At 50.6% G+C, this 20,934-nt stretch overlaps 1 protein-coding gene across 2 annotated transcripts; it reads left to right on the plus strand.

Moving 5' to 3' along the window:
* The first annotated feature begins 7,208 nt into the window (after nt 1-7,208).
* LOC306766441 (interferon alpha/beta receptor 1b-like) lies at nt 7,209-20,675 on the plus strand. 2 transcript variants are annotated; one of them, XM_079254208.1, is made up of 8 exons: nt 7,209-7,375; nt 12,307-12,430; nt 13,850-14,034; nt 14,444-14,604; nt 18,118-18,295; nt 18,381-18,532; nt 18,622-18,791; nt 19,251-20,675. In XM_079254208.1, exons 1-8 carry the CDS (start codon nt 7,321-7,323, stop codon nt 19,471-19,473), a joined length of 1,248 nt encoding a protein of 415 aa, XP_079110334.1. In that variant the 5' UTR covers nt 7,209-7,320; the 3' UTR covers nt 19,474-20,675. The 2 variants fall into 2 exon arrangements, with proteins under 2 accessions (XP_079110334.1, XP_079110335.1); XM_079254209.1 differs by having other exon boundaries at nt 18,142-18,295.
* The last annotated feature ends 259 nt before the right edge of the window (nt 20,676-20,934 follow it).

The raw sequence follows: 20,934 nt of genomic DNA on the forward strand, positions 1-20,934 counted from the left end.
TGCTGGGACAGTCGCAGTAACGGGGCTGATGTTGCTGGGACAGTCCCAGTAAAGGGGCTGATGTTGCTGGGACAGTCCCAGTAACGGGGCTGATGTTGCTGGGACAGTCGCAATAACGGGGCTGATGTTGCTGGGACAGTAGCAGTAACGGGACTGATGTTGCTGGGACAGTCGCAGTAACGGGGCTGATGTTGCTGGGACAGTCGCAGTAACGGGGCTGATGTTGCTGGGACAGTCGCAGTAACGGGACTGATGTTGCTGGGACATTCGCAGTAACGGGGCTGATGTTGCTGGGACAGTCCCAGTAAAGGGGCTGATGTTGCTGGGACAGTCCCAGTAACGGGGCTGATTTTGCTGGGACAGTCCCAGTAAAGGGGCTGATGTTGCTGGGACAGTCCCAGTAACGGGGCTGATGTTGCTGGCACAGTCCCAGTAACGGGACTGATGTTGCTGGGACAGTCGCAGTAACGGGACTGATGTTGCTGGGACAGTCGCAGTAACGGGGCTGATGTTGCTGGGACAGTCGCAGTAACGGGACTGATGTTGCTGGGACAGTCGCAGTTACGGGGCTGATGTTGCTGGGACAGTCGCAGTAACGGGACTGATGTTGCTGGGACATTCGCAGTAACGGGGCTGATGTTGCTGGGACAGTCCCAGTAAAGGGGCTGATGTTGCTGGGACAGTCGCAGTAACGGGGCTGATGTTGCTGGGACAGTCGCAGTAACGGGGCTGATATTTCTGGGACAGTCGCAGTAACGGGGTTGATGTTACTGGGACAGTCCCAGTAACGGGTTGATGTTGCCGGGACAGTCGCAGTAACGGGGCTGATGTTACTGGGACAGTCGCAGTAATGGGACTTATGTTGCTGGGACAGTCGCAGTAAGGGGACTGATGTTGCGGGGACAGTCGCAGTAAGGGGACTGATGTTGCTGGGACAGTCGCAGTAACGGGGCTGATGTTGCTGGGACAGTCGCAGTAAGGGGAGTGATGTTGCTGGGACAGTCGCAGTAACGGGGCTGATGTTGCTGGGACAGTCCCAGTAACGGGGCTGATGTTGCTGGGACAGTCGCAGTAATGGGACTGATGTTGCTGGGACAGTCGCAGTAACGGGGCTGATGTTGCTGGGACAGTCCCAGTAAAGGGGCTGATGTTGCTGGGACAGTCGCAGTAACGGGGCTGATATTGCTGGGACAGTCGCAGTAACGGGGCTGATATTTCTGGGACAGTCGCAGTAACGGGGTTGATGTTACTGGGACAGTCCCAGTAACGGGTTGATGTTGCCGGGACAGTCGCAGTAACGGGGCTGATGTTACTGGGACAGTCGCAGTAATGGGACTGATGTTGCTGGGACAGTCGCAGTAAGGGGACTGATGTTGCTGGGACAGTCGCAGTTACGGGGCTGATGTTGCTGGGACAGTCCCAGTAAAGGGGCTGATGTTGCTGGGACAGTCCCAGTAACGGGGCTGATGTTGCTGGGACAGTCGCAGTAACGGGGCTGATGTTGCTGGGACAGTCGCAGTAATGGGACTGATGTTGCTGGGACAGTCGCAGTAACGGGGCTGATGTTGCTGGGACAGTCCCAGTAAAGGGGCTGATGTTGCTGGGACAGTCCCAGTAACGGGGCTGATGTTGCTGGGACAGTCGCAGTAATGGGACTGATGTTGCTGGGACAGTCGCAGTAACGGGGCTGATGTTGCTGGGACAGTCGCAGTAATGGGACTGATGTTGCTGGGACAGTCGCAGTGACGGGGCTGATGTTGCTGGGACAGTCGCAGTAACGGGGCTGATGTTGCTGGGACAGTCGCAGTAACGGGGCTGATGTTGCTGGGACAGTCGCAGTAACGGGGCTGATGTTGCTGGGACAGTCGCAGTAATGGGACTGATGTTGCTGGGACAGTCGCAGTAACGGGGCTGATGTTGCTGGGACAGTCCCAGTAAAGGGGCTGATGTTGCTGGGACAGTCGCAGTAACGGGGCTGATGTTGCTGGGACAGTCGCAGTAACGGGGCTGATATTTCTGGGACAGTCGCAGTAACGGGGTTGATGTTACTGGGACAGTCCCAGTAACGGGTTGATGTTGCCGGGACAGTCGCAGTAACGGGACTGATGTTGCTGGGACAGTCGCAGTAATGGGACTGATGTTGCTGGGACAGTCGCAGTAAGGGGACTGATGTTGCTGGGACAGTCGCAGTTACGGGGCTGATGTTGCTGGGACAGTCGCAGTAACGGGGCTGATGTTGCTGGGACAGTCCCAGTAAAGGGGCTGATGTTGCTGGGACAGTCCCAGTAACGGGGCTGATGTTGCTGGGACAGTCGCAGTAACGGGGCTGATGTTGCTGGGACAGTCGCAGTAACGGGGCTGATGTTGCTGGGACAGTCGCAGTAATGGGGCTGATGTTGCTGGGACAGTCCCAGTAAAGGGGCTGATGTTGCTGGGACAGTCCCAGTAACGGGGCTGATGTTGCTGGGACAGTCGCAGTAATGGGACTGATGTTGCTGGGACAGTCGCAGTAACGGGACTGATGTTGCTGGGACAGTCGCAGTAACGGGGCTGATGTTGCTGGGACAGTCGCAGTAACGGGGCTGATGTTGCTGGGACAGTCGCAGTAATGGGACTGATGTTGCTGGGACAGTCGCAGTAACGGGGCTGATGTTGCTGGGACAGTCCCAGTAAAGGGGCTGATGTTGCTGGGACAGTCCCAGTAAAGGGGCTGATGTTGCTGGGACAGTCGCAGTAACGGGGCTGATGTTGCTGGGACAGACCCAGTAATGGGACTGATTTTGCTGGGACAGTCGCAGTAACGGGGCTGATGTTGCTGGTACAGTCGCAGTAACGGGGCTGATGTTACTGGGACAGTCCCAGTAATGGGACTGATGTTGCTGGGACAGTCGCAGTAATGGGACTGATGTTGCTGGGACAGTCGCAGTAACGGGGCTGATGTTGCTGGGACAGTCCCAGTAAAGGGGCTGATGTTGCTGGGACAGTCGCAGTAACGGGGCTGATGTTGCTGGGACAGTCGCAGTAACGGGGCTGATATTTCTGGGACAGTCGCAGTAACGGGGTTGATGTTACTGGGACAGTCCCAGTAACGGGTTGATGTTGCCGGGACAGTCGCAGTAACGGGACTGATGTTGCTGGGACAGTCGCAGTAATGGGACTGATGTTGCTGGGACAGTCGCAGTAAGGGGACTGATGTTGCTGGGACAGTCGCAGTTACGGGGCTGATGTTGCTGGGACAGTCGCAGTAACGGGGCTGATGTTGCTGGGACAGTCCCAGTAAAGGGGCTGATGTTGCTGGGACAGTCCCAGTAACGGGGCTGATGTTGCTGGGACAGTCGCAGTAACGGGGCTGATGTTGCTGGGACAGTCGCAGTAACGGGGCTGATGTTGCTGGGACAGTCGCAGTAATGGGGCTGATGTTGCTGGGACAGTCCCAGTAAAGGGGCTGATGTTGCTGGGACAGTCCCAGTAACGGGGCTGATGTTGCTGGGACAGTCGCAGTAATGGGACTGATGTTGCTGGGACAGTCGCAGTAACGGGACTGATGTTGCTGGGACAGTCGCAGTAACGGGGCTGATGTTGCTGGGACAGTCGCAGTAACGGGGCTGATGTTGCTGGGACAGTCGCAGTAATGGGACTGATGTTGCTGGGACAGTCGCAGTAACGGGGCTGATGTTGCTGGGACAGTCCCAGTAAAGGGGCTGATGTTGCTGGGACAGTCCCAGTAAAGGGGCTGATGTTGCTGGGACAGTCGCAGTAACGGGGCTGATGTTGCTGGGACAGACCCAGTAATGGGACTGATTTTGCTGGGACAGTCGCAGTAACGGGGCTGATGTTGCTGGGACAGTCGCAGTAACGGGGCTGATGTTACTGGGACAGTCCCAGTAATGGGACTGATGTTGCTGAGACAGTCGCAGTAATGGGACTGATGTTGCTGGGACAGTCGCAGTAACGGGGCTGATGTTGCTGGGACAGTCGCAGTAATGGGACTGATGTTGCTGGGACAGTCGCAGTAACGGGGCTGATGTTGCTGGGACAGTCCCAGTAAAGGGGCTGATGTTGCTGGGACAGTCGCAGTAACGGGACTGATGTTGCTGGGACAGTCGCAGTAACGGGACTGATGTTGCTGGGACAGTCGCAGTAACGGGGTTGATGTTACTGGGACAGTCCCAGTAACGGGTTGATGTTGCCGGGACAGTCGCAGTAACGGGGCTGATGTTACTGGGACAGTCGCAGTAATGGGACTGATGTTGCTGGGACAGTCGCAGTAAGGGGACTGATGTTGCTGGGACAGTCGCAATAAGGGGACTGATGTTGCTGGGACAGTCGCAGTAACGGGGCTGATGTTGCTGGGACAGTCGCAGTAAGGGGAGTGATGTTGCTGGGACAGTCGCAGTAACGGGGCTGATGTTGCTGGGACAGTCCCAGTAAAGGGGCTGATGTTGCTGGGACAGTCCCAGTAACGGGGCTGATGTTACTGGGACAGTCGCAGTAACGGGGCTGATGTTGCTGGGACAGTCGCAGTAACGGGACTGATGTTGCTGGGACAGTCGCAGTAACGGGACTGATGTTGCTGGGACAGTCGCAGTAACGGGGCTGATGTTGCTGGGACAGTCGCAGTAACGGGGCTGATGTTGCTGGGACATTCGCAGTAACGGGGCTGATGTTGCTGGGACAGTCCCAGTAAAGGGGCTGATGTTGCTGGCACAGTCCCAGTAACGGGGCTGATGTTGCTGGGACAGTCCCAGTAAAGGGGCTGATGTTGCTGGGACAGTCCCAGTAACGGGGCTGATGTTGCTGGGACAGTCCCAGTAACGGGGCTGATGTTGCTGGGACAGTCCCAGTAACGGGGCTGATGTTGCTGGGACAGTCCCAGTAACGGGGCTGATTTTGCTGGGACAGTCGCAGTAACGGGGCTGATGTTGCTGGGACAGTCGCAGTAACGGGACTGATGTTGCTGGGACAGTCGCAGTAACGGGGCTGATGTTGCTGGGACAGTCGCAGTAACGGGACTGATGTTGCTGGGACATTCGCAGTAACGGGGCTGATGTTGCTGGGACAGTCCCAGTAACGGGGCTGATGTTGCCGGGACAGTCCCAGTAAAGGGGCTGATGTTGCTGGGACAGTCCCAGTAACGGGGCTGATGTTGCCGGGACAGTCCCAGTAACGGGGCTGATGTTACTGGGACAGTCCCAGTAAAGGGGCTGATGTTGCTGGGACAGTCCCAGTAACGGGTCTGATGTTGCTGGGACAGTCGCAGTAACAGGGCTGATGTTGCCGGGACAGTCCCAGTAACGGGGCTGATGTTGCTGGGACAGTCCCAGTAATGGGACTGATGTTGCTGGGACAGTCGCAGTAACGGGGCTGATGTTGCTGGGACAGTCGCAGTAACGGGGTTGATGTTACTGGGACAGTCCCACTAACGGGGTTGATGTTGCCGGGACAGTCGCAGTAACGGGGCTGATGTTACTGGGACAGTCGCAGTAATGGGACTGATGTTGCTGGGACAGTCGCAGTAAGGGGACTGATGTTGCTGGGACAGTCGCAGTAACGGGGCTGATGTTGCTGGGACAGTCCCAGTAAAGGGGCTGATGTTGCTGGGACAGTCCCAGTAACGGGGCTGATGTTGCTGGGACAGTCCCAGTAAAGGGGCTGATGTTGCTGGGACAGTCCCAGTAACGGGGCTGATGTTGCTGGGACAGTCCCAGTAATGGGACTGATGTTGCTGGGACAGTCGCAGTAACGGGGCTGATGTTGCTGGGACAGTCGCAGTAACGGGGTTGATGTTACTGGGACAGTCCCAGTAACGGGGTTGATGTTACTGGGACAGTCGCAGTAAGGGGACTGATGTTGCTGGGACAGTCCCAGTAACGGGGCTGATGTTACTGGGACAGTCGCAGTAATGGGACTGATGTTGCTGGGACAGACGCAGTAAGGGGACTGATGTTGCTGGGACAGTCGCAGTAACGGGGCTGATGTTGCTGGGACAGTCCCAGTAACGGGGCTGATGTTGCTGGGACAGTCGCAGTAACGGGGCTGATGTTGCTGGGACAGTCGCAGTAACGGGACTGATGTTGCTGGGACAGTCGCAGTAACGGGGCTGATGTTGCTGGGACAGTCGCAGTAACGGGACTGATGTTGCTGGGACAGTCGCAGTAACGGGGCTGATGTTGCCGGGACAGTCCCAGTAAAGGGGCTGATGTTGCTGGGACAGTCCCAGTAACGGGGCTGATGTTGCTGGGACAGTCGCAGTAACGGGGCTGATGTTGCCGGGACAGTCCCAGTAACGGGGCTGATGTTACTGGGACAGTCCCAGTAAAGGGGCTGATGTTGCTGGGACAGTCCCAGTAACGGGTCTGATGTTGCTGGGACAGTCGCAGTAACAGGGCTGATGTTGCCGGGACAGTCCCAGTAACGGGGCTGATGTTACTGGGACAGTCCCAGTAACGGGGCTGATGTTGCTGGGACTGTAGTGGATAAATGTTGGAGGATTTCTATATAAAGACACGTCTTTTTCTCACTGTGTTGTAAAACCTTACACCTGCATTTCCCACCAGATGGACTTGCTCCTCTGGATTTTCACACACCTGGTCTAATAAAACACACCTGAGTTACCATGATGTTCCAGCTTCATGACGTACATTATCAAGACGTTTACATTGAACTTTGAGAAAACATGATGGACAACCTGATATTTCTGGGGAAAAAATAAATCAAGTTTGAAGTTTGATTTCAATATTCCATTATTTAAATATGTCATATTATATATTTTTCAGACATATAAAATTTGTATGTCTTCAAACATATAAATGTAAATGAAAATATTTTCTCATTTTTCAATGAAATCTTTTGTTAATAGAATTTATTTCATCCACCTATAAAACATCATTTTCTTATATATTTTCATTGTTGTATATGAAATTACTTCCCAGATTTAGCTTGCAATAAAACTTATGTGTCATAGTGTCTTCATATACAGTCTATGGTCACAATCTGTTTAACCTGCCAACACCTGATCCCGGGAAAATCCAGGTTTTACCTTATCATCATAGCTTATTTTGAATGTGCATACATGTACATTTCCACATGTGTTCGGTAACCATGGCAACCTGAATTGACTCGCCTCATCACACAAACTGAAGTCACGTGAAGATCCAGTACGAGGCAGTGACGTCATTCCGCAGAGTCCGCTTCAGAAAGGAGAAGAAGAAGAACCATGACGACCCAAACCGAGTCCGTCCGGACCGTGCCAGGACAATGAGCCCCTGGGAAACTATTTCTTAGAGGATTCGCTGTGAGAAAAACCTCCAGAATCCAACCATGTTTGCTGTTGTTTACGTCTTTCTTCTTTGTTGGTGCCATCGCAGCATCGCCGGTGAGTTTCTGGTGTTAGCTTGACATGCTAACGGAGATTGTTTCCTATCTGCTTGTTTTGGTAAAAAATTCCCCCATTTACACCTAAAATGTGCTTTTGATCAGTTTGTTTTAGTAAAATACCCCCATTTACACCTAAAATGTGCTTTTCATCTGCTTGTTTGTGTCGTTTAAATTGGTTTACTGCTAAAGTATTGCAGACATTACCTCATAGACTTTCGATTTATTAGTGTTATGAGATAATTATGTGTGATTTAATCATATCCAGCGGTTTGTTGTGAAGCAACTAAACTCCGATTAATATTTATTGTTCTGAAATAACAAGCTGTTTGCTGCAGACCTTGGGGAATGACAGTGAAAATGCAGTGTGCGATGCAGAAACAGAAAGTATTTTCTGTGTTTGGTGCTCAGTAGTGTCAGCTTTCTGACATCGCCTCAAGAAAAGCGAAGAACAACGGTGTTAAAAACCAGATTATCTGACATGACACATTAAAACACGGAGACTGATGTAAATAGTTTAAACCAGATTATGTGACATAATATGACACATTAAAACATGTAGATTCTCTCTGATGGGATGATTCTCTCTGCATGGACCGGATGTCTGTGGTTGCAGGTAAAGCGAGTTAAAGGCTTGTTTTCAGGTTTAAAGGTTTATAAATAATCTTTGTAATAATTGTATTTTCACCTAAAGAGTTAAAATCACGTCTGAATTCTTATCAGATTAGTGTGTTTCAGAGCAGTACTTCCATGGTAATTTTGTCCATTTATGTGGTTATTTTCTTATGTTTTAATGTGAGCGTAAATACTTTGTAAAAGTTAACATGTAATATCTTAAATCAGATTAATACTGTTGACATTCAGAGCTGAAGTCCATGTTGAATATGCAGCTCGTTGCTTTTCAGGAGGTTTTATATAGACTGGTTCTGTCTTCACCTCTCTGTTTAAAAGTGATTATTTGGTCCAAGCATTCTTCCATCAGACCCGTTGTGGTTCAGGTTCTGGGTAGGATCCGTCCCTCTATCAGACCCGTTGTGGTTCAGGTTCTGGGTAGGATCCGTCCCTCTATCAGACCCGTTGTGGTTCAGGTTCTGGGTAGGATCCGTCCCTCTATCAGACCCGTTGTGGTCCAGGTTCTGGGTAGGATCCGTCCCTCTATCAGACCCGTTGTGGTCCAGGTTCTGGGTAGGATCCGTCCCTCTATCAGACCCGTTGTGGTCCAGGTTCTGGGTAGGATCCGTCCCTCTATCAGACCCGTTGTGGTCCAGGTTCTGGGTAGGATCCGTCCCTCTATCAGACCCGTTGTGGTCCAGGTTCTGGGTAGGATCCGTCCCTCTATCAGACCCGTTGTGGTCCAGGTTCTGGGCAGGATCCGTCCCTCCATCAGACCCGTTCTGGTTCTGGTTTGTGCAGACCAGCTTCCTCTCAGCCGACATGGTTTCTGCCAGACCGTTGGTTGTGTCTCAGAGCTGAAATGTGGAGCTTTCTGGGATTTTTCTTTGTCCTCTGGAAGGTCTTTCTTCTGGTGGACTCTGTAGTTCCAGCCTGTGCTCCATCAGACGGTCCCAGTTGCCTGTTTGTTGAAGAGAAACAACGTTTTTAGTTTGAATTTTTTCTGTTATTTCTGGAAACACCAAACATTTCTCACCAATGTGTCACCAGATCGTGTTGGTTGTGTTCACTCTCCTTTTCTGGGTTTTTCCACTTCGTGTCCCCGCTGAGCCGGTTTCCCACCTTAACCAGTCTCCCCTGAGCCAGTCCCACCTTAACTAGTCTCCCCTGAGCCAGTCCCACCTTAACTAGTCTCCCCTGAGCCAGTCCCACCTTAACTAGTCTCCCCTGAGCCAGTCCCACCTTAACCAGTCTCCCCTGAGCCAGTCCCACCTTAACTAGTCTCCCCTGAGCCAGTCCCACCTTAACCAGTCTCCCCTGAGCCAGTCCCACCTTAACTAGTCTCCCCTGAGCCAGTCCCACCTTAACCAGTCTCCCCTGAGCCAGTCCCACCTTAACCAGTCTCCCTTGAGCCAGTCCCACCTTAACCAGTCTCCCCTGAGCCAGTCCCACCTTAACTAGTCTCCCCTGAGCCAGTCCCACCTTAACTAGTCTCCCCTGAGCCAGTCCCACCTTAACCAGTCTCCCCTGAGCCAGTCCCACCTTAACCAGTCTCCCTTGAGCCAGTCCCACCTTAACCAGTCTCCCTTAAGCCAGTCCCACCTTAACCAGTCTCCCCTGAGCCAGTCCCACCTTAACCAGTCTCCCCTGAGCCAGTCCCACCTTAACCAGTCTCCCCTGAGCCAGTCCCACCTTAACTAGTCTCCCCTGAGCCAGTCCCACCTTAACCAGTCTCCCCTGAGCCAGTCCCACCTTAACTAGTCTCCCCTGAGCCAGTCCCACCTTAACCAGTCTCCCCTGAGCCAGTCCCACCTTAACTAGTCTCCCCTGAGCCAGTCCCACCTTAACCAGTCTCCCCTGAGCCAGTCCCACCTTAACCAGTCTCCCCTGAGCCAGTCCCACCTTAACTAGTCTCCCCTGAGCCAGTCCCACCTTAACCAGTCTCCCCTGAGCCAGTCCCACCTTAACTAGTCTCCCCTGAGCCAGTCCCACCTTAACCAGTCTCCCCTGAGCCAGTCCCACCTTAACTAGTCTCCCCTGAGCCAGTCCCACCTTAACTAGTCTCCCCTGAGCCAGTCCCACCTTAACTAGTCTCCCTTGAGCCAGTCCCACCTTAACCAGTCTCCCTTGAGCCAGTCCCACCTTAACCAGTCTCCCTTGAGCCAGTCCCACCTTAACCAGTCTCCCCTGAGCCAGTCCCACCTTAACTAGTCTCCCCTGAGCCAGTCCCACCTTAACCAGTCTCCCTTGAGCCAGTCCCACCTTAACCAGTCTCCCCTGAGCCAGTCCCACCTTAACTAGTCTCCCCTGAGCCAGTCCCACCTTAACCAGTCTCCCCTGAGCCAGTCCCACCTTAACCAGTCTCCCCTGAGCCAGTCCCACCTTAACCAGTCTCCCCTGAGCCAGTCCCACCTTAACCAGTCTCCCCTGAGCCAGTCCCACCTTAACTAGTCTCCCCTGAGCCAGTCCCACCTTAACCAGTCTCCCCTGAGCCAGTCCCACCTTAACTAGTCTCCCCTGAGCCAGTCCCACCTTAACTAGTCTCCCCTGAGCCAGTCCCACCTTAACCAGTCTCCCCTGAGCCAGTCCCACCTTAACTAGTCTCCCCTGAGCCAGTCCCACCTTAACTAGTCTCCCCTGAACCACTTTACTAAAATACCTTATAAATAACAAAAACTGAACAGTTTCTTGTTTTAATACAAATAAGTACATGATCTGAATAAACTACACACTGAATGAGTGTGTGGTGTGTGTGTATATATGTATGTGTATATATAATAATTTGAGAGAGGTCTCAGATCTGGGTTGTGTGAAGCGCGATCATGTGACCAGCCTTCCTTCCAGAACTTTCCCTTTCCTTTCTGTTTTTTCAGCCCAGAACCAGTTTTTCCAGCCTTGGACTGAATTTTGTTCATGATTTCTGATCTAGTTCATCAACCTCTAGATTTTTTTTTTTAAACTTTACACAGTTATCGACATTTTCTGGATCGATCTGTTTGATGTGATTGATTTGCCTAAATGAGGGAATCTGTTGGATGAAGCAGAAGGTTGTTTAGCTGTGTTACCAGTCAGTCAAACAATAGCAGGAGCCAGCCGGGAACACCTGCAGGCAGAATCTGGAAAACATCAAACGTAAACAGCTCTTGGGACATGGAAGAAGTGAAAGAAAGGAGAGTTTGAGGAGACCCAACAGGCCTGCACATGCGAGTCATCATGGTTTTCCGGCGTGTTGCAGGTATTTTTATGACAGGCGATTAAACGGTGACGTGTTGAAACCAAGGCGTGTCCCTGTGGAAGAAGGAATGTAGGAAGCAGTTTTGCATGCTCGGCAACCGTCCCTCCCCAGGACTGTGAAGCCCGTCCAGTGAGAGCAGCCGGTGTTTTCGCCCACAGTGTTTCCTGTTTGGTTTTTCTGCTCTGCAGTCATGTGAGATGTCAGCTCTCATATCAGCTTCCTTCTTTTCTTGGTGTTTATTGATCGTCTGGTTGAGAGAAAATCCCGATCAGCTCGTCTTTCTTCTTCTTTTTAAATGATTTTATGTTTACATGATTAACATTATTTGTGTTGTCTTGTAAACAGTGTGACTGGTTCTCTGATTGGTCGCCTGGTTTCATATGACTAAATGAATTAGTCAGACGCTGATTTATTTCATATCATGGATTTATCATGATTAAAATGTATTTACTGGTCATGAACGATGAAAACAAATCCTCATAACGTTAAAAAGTATGGCAGCCATCTGGTTGTCGTAGAATTTAGCTTGATATTTATCACAGATAATTTCTTAACATGATTGTTTATTCTATTTGTTTGGAGAAAAAATAGTCCCACTCCTTTTAATGATGCAGTTTTCAAATTAAAACATTTTCTTCAGACTTTTAATGAAATAAAAATTTAAAATAGAACACCCTGGATCTCGTCCTGACTGGCATCTACTGAGCGGGGCGAGCTCGTCTCGCTACTGTCTCCGCTCAGCAGACGGGATCAGGAGAATCCTGACTGAATCCTTAAGTAAACGCCAGTCTGGATCTTCTCCAGGTTCATAGCTACTGGTTAGCTGGTTAGCCTAGCTAGCACAATAGATGCTCAGCAGACATCAGGCCACCTTCGGTGCCCCCCAGCACCCAGACCAGGTGCCCCACGGACCCTGTTCTCGATCCCCTCAGGGACGGCCTAAAGCCTTGTCGGAGATCACTCACCCTGTCCTGAAACTCCCTTCCTGCCCTGAGATACAGCCCATCAAAGCCCACCGACTGTGTCCGGACCAGTGTCCGGACCAGTGTCCAGTTGTGAACTCCAACTGTTTTGTTTCCTTGCAGGTGAAGCTGAGCTGCCTCCACCACAGGACGTCACCATGACGACGTTGAACACACATTACTCTCTGAACTGGGTCTGGGACCATAATTCTGCGGAGGACGTCACCTTCACCACTCAGTACTTGTCGTAAGTTTGGCAGACAGAAGGTGGAGTTTCATCCGCTGTGATTCCACCACGTTGCTCGGGTTAGGGTTTTTCTACTGACGCTACTGAGACAGTGTCCACCCAGTCCATCATGTCCACCATGTCCACCCAGTCCATCATGTCCACCCTGTCCACCCATTTAACCCAGTCCATCATGTCCACTCAGTCCATCATGTCCACCCAGTCCGTCATGTCCACCCAGTCCATCATATCCACCCAGTCCATCATATCCACCCAGTCCATCATGTCCACCCAGTCCATCATGTCCACCCAGTCCATCATATCCACCCAGTCCATCATGTCCACCCAGTCCATCATATCCACCCTGTCCATCATGTCCACTCAGTCCATCATGTCCACCCAGTCCATCATATCCACTCAGTCCATCATGTCCACTCAGTCCACCATGTCCACCAGTCCATCATATCCACCCAGTCCATCATGTCCACCCAGTCCATCATGTCCACCCAGTCCATCATATCTACCCAGTCCATCATGTCCACTCAGTCCATCATGTCCACCCAGTCCACCATGTCCACCAGTCCATCATGTCCACCCAGTCCACCATGTCCACCCAGTCCACCATGTCCACCCAGTCCACCATGTCCACCAGTCCACCATGTCCACCAGTCCACCATGTCCATCATGTCCACCATGTCCACCCAGTCCATCATGTCCACCCAGTTCATGCTGTCCACCATGTCCGCCATGTCCACCATGTCCATCCAGTCCATCATGTCCACCAAACAGATGCAGTCAGGAAACCTCCTTCCCTTCAGGTCGTATTTTAGTCCCAGTAGAACCAACATTGCAGATGATGCAGGATGTGGTCCAGCATGGTGGAATCTGCAACGTCTTCCTTCCAGGCTGATAACAAGCTGGATGCTCCCTCTCCTCTTTAGTCTGCAGGACACGCCGTCCATGCTGTCCACAAACAATTCCACATCTTCATCCAGGTTTCCACTCAGAACATTTTAAATGAGCTTTGGTCCAGAGAAGACGGCGTGTTTCTGGATCCTCTTCACATATGATGGAGCTTTAACCTGCATGTGTGGATTTTAGCCTGAACTGGGTTCACACTGGTTTCTGGAAGCTTCCTGAGTCCATGCACTGGTTTCCAGTAGAGAATCATGTTATAATGCAGAACATCACCAGCATTCAACCTGGTCCCAGCATACAGAGATTCCTTCTGATTCTGAAAATTTTTCACAACTTTCAGATCCAGTTTGTCTCAGACTGCTGAAGTTCATCTTTCCATCTAAGAGACTCTGCCTCTCTGAAATGCTCCTTTTACACCCAGTCACGTTACCGGCCTCTTCCCAGTTAAACCAGTTGTTTCTGATTTGTACCAGTTACTTTTCCAGTCTGTAGTTGCTCCTGTTCATCTTCTTTCCTCTGCAGGAAGTACAAGCTGAAGAGGAAGACTCCTAAATGGTCCACAGCATGTAACGCAACATCAGCTCGATCATGTGACCTCACGTGGTTCAACCTCCACTATCTGGCGATCTATGTCGTCCGTGTACGAACGAACGCCGACGGGCGCCATTCCAGGTGGATGTACAGGGAGTTCTGTCCTGATAAAGACGGTAAGAGGCAGAGCAGGAATGGCAGAGGGTTGCCATTTACCAGTCAGGCTGTTCACCAGCAACCATCAGAACCAGTAAACTCCTGCTCTGTCAGACTGGTCAGATATAGAACAGAGCGGCCAGCTGGAAACAGGACCTGTAGAGTATACATCTATTATCATCAGACCTCACACATGTTGGTTTAGTCAAATGTGTGATTGGTCCACATGTCATCGTTGCTGTTCAGCACCAGTAAAACCTGTTAGGGTTCTTACTGGATCCCATGGAGCTTCGTACACATCCAGCACAACATCGTTTTCATTCACCAACATCTAAGATAATTCTTCTAAAACTGGTTCTGAAGTTGGACTTGGAAAGTTTTTTGTGATATTAAATGTCAGCATCAAACTGTCTGTCTCTCTTCTGCCAGCTGTTGTCGGTCCTCCATCAGATGTCTCTCTGACTCCAGCCGACGGTGCCTTTCAAGTTTCCATCTCTGACCCTCTGACTAACACCAACACCTCCATGAGGGAACATCTGCCTGAACTCTACTACCGTATTCTTTACTGGGAATACTCCACAGAGGGACAGGTAGGGGATACTGTAACCTCTTCACCCTGCCCCCCAGGACTTCCTGTAGGCCAGCTGCTAACATGTAGCATAGCAACATGCTAACAGACAGCAAGAAGCAGTCATGCTAACATGTAGCATAGCAACATGCTAACAGACAGCAAGAAGCAGTCATGCTAACATGTAGCATAGCAACATGCTAACAGACAGCAAGAAGCAGTCATGCTAACATGTAGCATAGCAACATGCTAACAGACAGCAAGAAGCAGTCATGCTAACATGTAGCATAGCAACAGCGGAATCGAATTGTGACACCAGTGATGCATAGCCCTGTTCTGCCGTAACATAAACTGGTCTGCACTGAAAATAAATCATTTAATGTTTTGATAATTATCTGTAGCAACCAATCGGAATTTTTTAATCAAAATGTTTTTTCTGTTTCGTCCAACCTCCTGACATTACTTCACCATTCCTAGAAGAATTGAGCTGCTTTCTCGTTATCACTGAAAGTATTGAGGTTTTCTTTTGGACGAGTTAACATTTACATTTTTATGTGTTACTGACAGACTATAACACACGTGTTGATTCTGACATGTTAGTAGGCGTGCCACACGCCACCAGGACTTTACTGACAGGAGTTTAGTGTCCTTTGTTAAAATTCACGAAGCACAAAGTCCGGTTGAGTTCCAGCCGCTGCTGAACATAAACTAAAAGCATTAATTATTCATGAATAACACAACAGATGAAACGGCTGAACTGGGACGGGAGTCCAGGCACTGGTTTGAATCTCAGCACTGGGAGCAGAGGTAAAGTCCTCGTTGGGTTTTTCCTCTAGACGTGAGCATGTGATAGGTGGTGAGGCGGCCTCTGAGGTTGCATCAGGCGGAGTGGAAATAACAAGCAGAGTTGAAACTGGCGCTCGTGTCCCTGTATGGCTACAAAGCCCCCGAGCTTCTGATCTACTTCCTGTTTTCTGTCTGAAGACACCAGCTGGAACCCTGAAACCGGAGCAGTTCCGTAAACAGCTCGTTTGCTGGAGCACCTGCTGGCAGCTCTGCAGGATGCGGCTTGGTGCTGTAACTTGTGCAACAGAGACCTTGCAGTGTTTCCTGCGTGCTGCAGACAGGATCACGTGAGATGAACAACAAGACTGACTTCCTTTCAGCTTACAGCAAGCAGACGTGTCTGAAGTCTGGTTTGATCTGCAAAGAAACCGTGAAGATGTTCATGATGCAGGTTAAGCTGAACGTCGACAATGTGGCCTTCATGATGTGTTGTAGAAAATCATATCAGTAAAACTACACATCATCACTCGTTTCACTTTGAAAAGAAAATAGTTGTTGTGGAGGTTCAGGTCGAGCTGCAGCTCTGCAACAAGTCATGTCTGTCTAAATGTCTCATTGGAGAAGAGTCTGATCCAGCATGACGCGTTTCTCCTGCTTTAGACGAAGCCTTTCAGTTTCTTTTTGTTAAATGTTGGAAAAATGTTTCAGCACTAAGACGCATACGGGGTGACTTCACGGCTCTGTCTGCACACGTTTCTCCTGTCACACACCACTTCCTGCGCTGCAACTCTCTAAATGTCACCAGAGAAAAATCCTGAAAGGTTTTTATGGTTGAATTGTTTTACATCCAGTATGGCGGATACCTCCGGTTCAGCTCCCCCTACACCCCAGTAGCTTCATTACACTGGAGGGCTGTCAGTAAACGCATCATTACACTGCAGGACTGTCAGTAAACGCATCATTACACTGCAGGACTGTCAGTAAACGCATCATTACACTGGAGGACTGTCAGTAAACGCATCATTACACTGGAGGACTGTCAGTAAACGCATCATTACACTGCAGGACTGTCAGTAAACGCATCATTACACTGCAGGACTGTCAGTAAACGCATCATTACACTGCAGGACTGTCAGTAAACGCATCATTACACTGCAGGACTGTCAGTAAACGCATCATTACACTGGAGGACTGTCAGTAAACGCATCATTACACTGCAGGACTGTCAGTAAACGCATCATTACACTGCAGGACTGTCAGTAAACGCATCATTACACTGGAGGACTGTCAGTAAACGCATCATTACACTGGAGGACTGTCAGTAAACGCATCATTACACTGGAGGACTGTCAGTAAACGCATCATTACACTGGAGGACTGTCAGTAAACGCATCATTACACTGGAGGACTGTCAGTAAACGCATCATTACACTGGAGGACTGTCAGTAAACGCATCATTACACTGGAGGACTGTCAGTAAACGCATCATTACACTGGAGGACTGTCAGTAAACGCATCATTACACTGGAGGACTGTCAGTAAACGCATCATTACACTGGAGGACTGTCAGTAAACGCATCATTACACTGGAGGACTGTCAGTAAACGCATCATTACACTGCAGGACTGTCAGTAAACGCATCATTACACTGGAGGACTGTCAGTAAACGCATCATTACACTGGAGGACTGTCAGTAAACGCATCATTACACTGGAGGACTGTCAGTAAACGCATCATTACACTGGAGGACTGTCAGTAAACGCATCATTACACTGGAGGACTGTCAGTAAACGCATCATTACACTGCAGGACTGTCAGTAAACGCATCATTACACTGGAGGACTGTCAGTAAACGCATCATTACACTGGAGGACTGTAAACGCATCATTACACTGGAGGACTGTCAGTAAACGCATCATTACACTGGAGGACTGTCAGTAAACGCATCATTACACTGGAGGACTGTCAGTAAACGCATCATTACACTGGAGGACTGTAAACGCATCATTACACTGGAGGACTGTCAGTAAACGCATCATTACACTGCAGGACTGTCAGTAAACGCATCATTACACTGGAGGACTGTCAGTAAACGCATCATTACACTGGAGGACTGTCAGTAAACGCATCATTACACTGCAGGACTGTCAGTAAACGCATCATTACACTGCAGGACTGTCAGTAAACGCATCATTACACTGCAGGACTGTCAGTAAACGCATCATTACACTGCAGGGCTGTCAGTAAACGCATCATTACACTGGAGGACTGTCAGTAAACGCATCATTACACTGGAGGACTGTAAACGCATCATTACACTGGAGGACTGTCAGTAAACGCATCATTACACTGGAGGACTGTCAGTAAACGCATCATTACACTGGAGGACTGTCAGTAAACGCATCATTACACTGCAGGACTGTCAGTAAACGCATCATTACACTGCAGGACTGTCAGTAAACGCATCATTACACTGCAGGGCTGTCAGTAAACGCATCATTACACTGGAGGACTGTCAGTAAACGCATCATTACACTGGAGGACTGTCAGTAAACGCATCATTACACTGGAGGACTGTCAGTAAACGCATCATTACACTGCAGGACTGTCAGTAAACGCATCATTACACTGGAGGACTGTCAGTAAACGCATCATTACACTGCAGGACTGTCAGTAAACGCATCATTACACTGGAGGACTGTCAGTAAACGCATCTTCTCACAGCGGTCATGTTCTGGTACCTTAACAGGGTCCAACCTCGTCTGTCCTCCAGCCTCTGGCCGTGCAGACGTTAGACATGGAGGTCAACGTGGTGAACGTGTTGGACCTGAAAACCTGGACCTGGTACTGTGTGACGGTCCAGACCCGATACGACTTCTACAACAAGAGCAGCAGCTTCTCACCACCGCTGTGTGTGCAGACTAAAGGTAAGACGTTTGGTCCCGCGGTTTGGATGCCTCCGTCTGTCTGACCACACCATCGAGCGCTGATGTTCCTTGGTGTTCCTGACAGGTGCTCTGTGCTGGTGGCAGATCACTGGATACTTCCTGGGTTCTCTGATCTTCTGCTTCCTGGTCATGCTGCTGTTGATCTATGGCTCCTTCCGGAGCTTTAAAACCTGCAAGGCCGTGTTTTTCCCAGAGATCTCCCCTTCCTTCAAAGAGGTTAGCAGCCGCTATTCCCACAGGTCGACCTTCAGCTCTTCAGACTGGTTTCTGATTCTACGTCTGTCTTCTTCCTCTGAACCTTCCAGCGCCTTTTTGACCCTCTTGGCGAGAACATTCCTCGCCTCATCTCTGAGTCGGAGCCGGAGCTTCTGTATGTTAATGTGATCACCTTCCCAAAGCCAGAAGTCCTGGAGATGAGTGACTCTCCGGCGGAGGACTTCCTGGCAGTCCAAGCCGGCTTGGAGTCCGACAGCAGGTCTGTTGGACTTTCCACACGCTTCTCCTTTCTGTCTGCTGGATGCTCCAAATGAGACCAGCTAAACACGTCTCACCGTCCCTAAGCCTTAAAACTCTGACCCTGGGTCGCAGGAAGAGGTGTGTGTGTGTGTGTGTGTGTGTGTGTGTGTGTGTGTGTGTGTGTGTGTGTGTGTGTGTGCGCGTGCGTGCGTGCGTGCGTGCGCGCGCGCGCACCAGACATGAGAGAATGATGTGCAGATGAGGACAGGCCTGGTCGTCATGGTAACACTCTGTGATATCTGACCAAGCTACGCTGAAACAGAATTAATTTAATGAAACTGTTTGACATTTAAATCCTCCGTCCCCGACGCCGTCCCCGACGCCGTCCCCGACGTCGTCCCTGTCTTTTATAACCTCTTCCTGTGGAGGTGATGTTCTTCCTCTTCCTAACCCTGTCCTCTGTTGTCCATGTCTCCAGCGGCAGACACAGTCGTCAGGACAGCAGCACCAGTGGAGACTCTGGAGTTTACTCCACGGGAGGGACCTCCGGCAAGCCGCCGCACAACGCCGCTCAGCCCTTCACGTTTGCAGACGGCGGCTGGACGCGAGGCTTCGGCCCCGAGGAGGTGCAGGAGGCGGAGCCGAAGCTCGGCGGCAGACCTGCGGTGACAGACGAGGGCGTCGTGGACGTGTGTGTCTGAAGGGACTTGGGAAGATGGACGCCTCTTTCTCTGCTGAAGCCAGCAGGACAGAGGAGACAATGTGTCCTCAGAGGACAGACCACCTCACTGTGACTTCACCCTCCCTCCAGGTGGAGGGTTAGGGATCCGGGTCCACACTGGGACCAGATCTAACAGGAACATGTCTGAAATGCCACCGTTTTTCAGAAAAACTTGTTTATTCATTAGCATCAGTGTCTCTTCTGTTGTTTTAACATGTCAACATCAGCGTCTTAACTCACAGCATTAACTCCTGGCTGATGGTTTCATCAGACTCTGTCCAGACCAGGATCCCAGCGCTGGTCCTCGTGTCCTCGCCGTACATTCAACCCTCCAGAGGGACGCTGGTCCTCGTGTCCTCGCCGTACATTCAACCCTCCAGAGGGACGCTGGTCCTCGTGTCCTCGCCGTACATTCAACCCTCCAGAGGGACGCTGGTCCTCGTGTCCTCGCCGTACATTCAACCCTCCAGAGGGACGCTGGTCCTCGTGTCCTCGCCGTACATTCAACCCTCCAGAGGGACGCTGGTCCTCGTGTCCTCGCCGTACATTCAACCCTCCAGAGGGACGCTGGTCCTCGTGTCCCGCAGCTTTTTCAGGAGAATGAACCAAAGAGCTGACGGAGGGACGGATCCTCTCCAGAACCAGAACCTGGACTTCAGCATTACTGGATCAGTGTGGGAAGAATCTGTTCCGACCCAATATGCTGTAAGCTCCTGACCGGGCCGAGTCTGGTTCTGACTCGGTAAAGGGTTGTTTTGTCTGTCGGTGTGGAGCGTCTGCGAGCGGTACCAGGTGTGTGACGTCGCTGTGGACCGCTGCAGCGCCTTGGCCGTATTTATCTGATCTTTTATCTGCTTCATGCATCAACGTCGCCGTTACTTTCAGTCCACAGCAGAGATTTGTCGTCAGCAGCAGACCAGAAGAAAAACTGCAACAATACAACCAGAGGATTGGTAGTTCTGCTAAAGTTCTGCAGCTCTGCTCCGCTTTGTAAACGACAGAACTGCATGCGGTCGCGGTAGAACTGCTGGATCATGCTGGTGGTACTGGTCTCACATCAACCACCTGGTCAGTTCTGGATTCCCCTGCTGGTCCAGAAGAGGTGGATAAAGTGAGACTGGCTCCACCAATCGACCGGCTCTGTGTGGAAACATGCGGTGATGAGGCTCTGAGCTGCTGTCAGACACAAACAGGTCACTTCATGCTGGATGTAATCGTACATTATGCTGAAATGTATTCCAATAAAAAACTGAGTTGGATTCCTTTCAGTCATTCCTCCTTCTAGAGTTAGGGTTGCCACCTTTCAGAAATGGAAATGAATGAATAATCCCCATCCAGGCGGGTGGGGCGCCCACAACCACAGTATGTTTTGTGCTCGTCTGTGGGAGTGATGAAGTAATCAAACTTAAAGATTGAAATGCTTTATTAGAAATTTAATTTC

The sequence above is a fragment of the Telmatherina bonti genome, assembly GCF_933228915.1.
Source record: "Telmatherina bonti genome assembly, chromosome: 15".
Lineage (NCBI taxonomy): Eukaryota > Metazoa > Chordata > Actinopteri > Atheriniformes > Telmatherinidae > Telmatherina > Telmatherina bonti.

Coding starts and splice junctions, on each gene's coding strand:
- LOC306766441 (XM_079254208.1), top strand. CDS start 7,321: ATGTTTGCTGTTGTTTACGTCTTTCTTCTTTGTTGGTGCCATCGCAGC. Junction 7,376..12,306: donor GTGCCATCGCAGCATCGCCG/GTGAGTTTCTGG, acceptor GTTTCCTTGCAG/GTGAAGCTGAGCTGCCTCCA. Junction 18,533..18,621: donor TCTCCCCTTCCTTCAAAGAG/GTTAGCAGCCGC, acceptor TGAACCTTCCAG/CGCCTTTTTGACCCTCTTGG.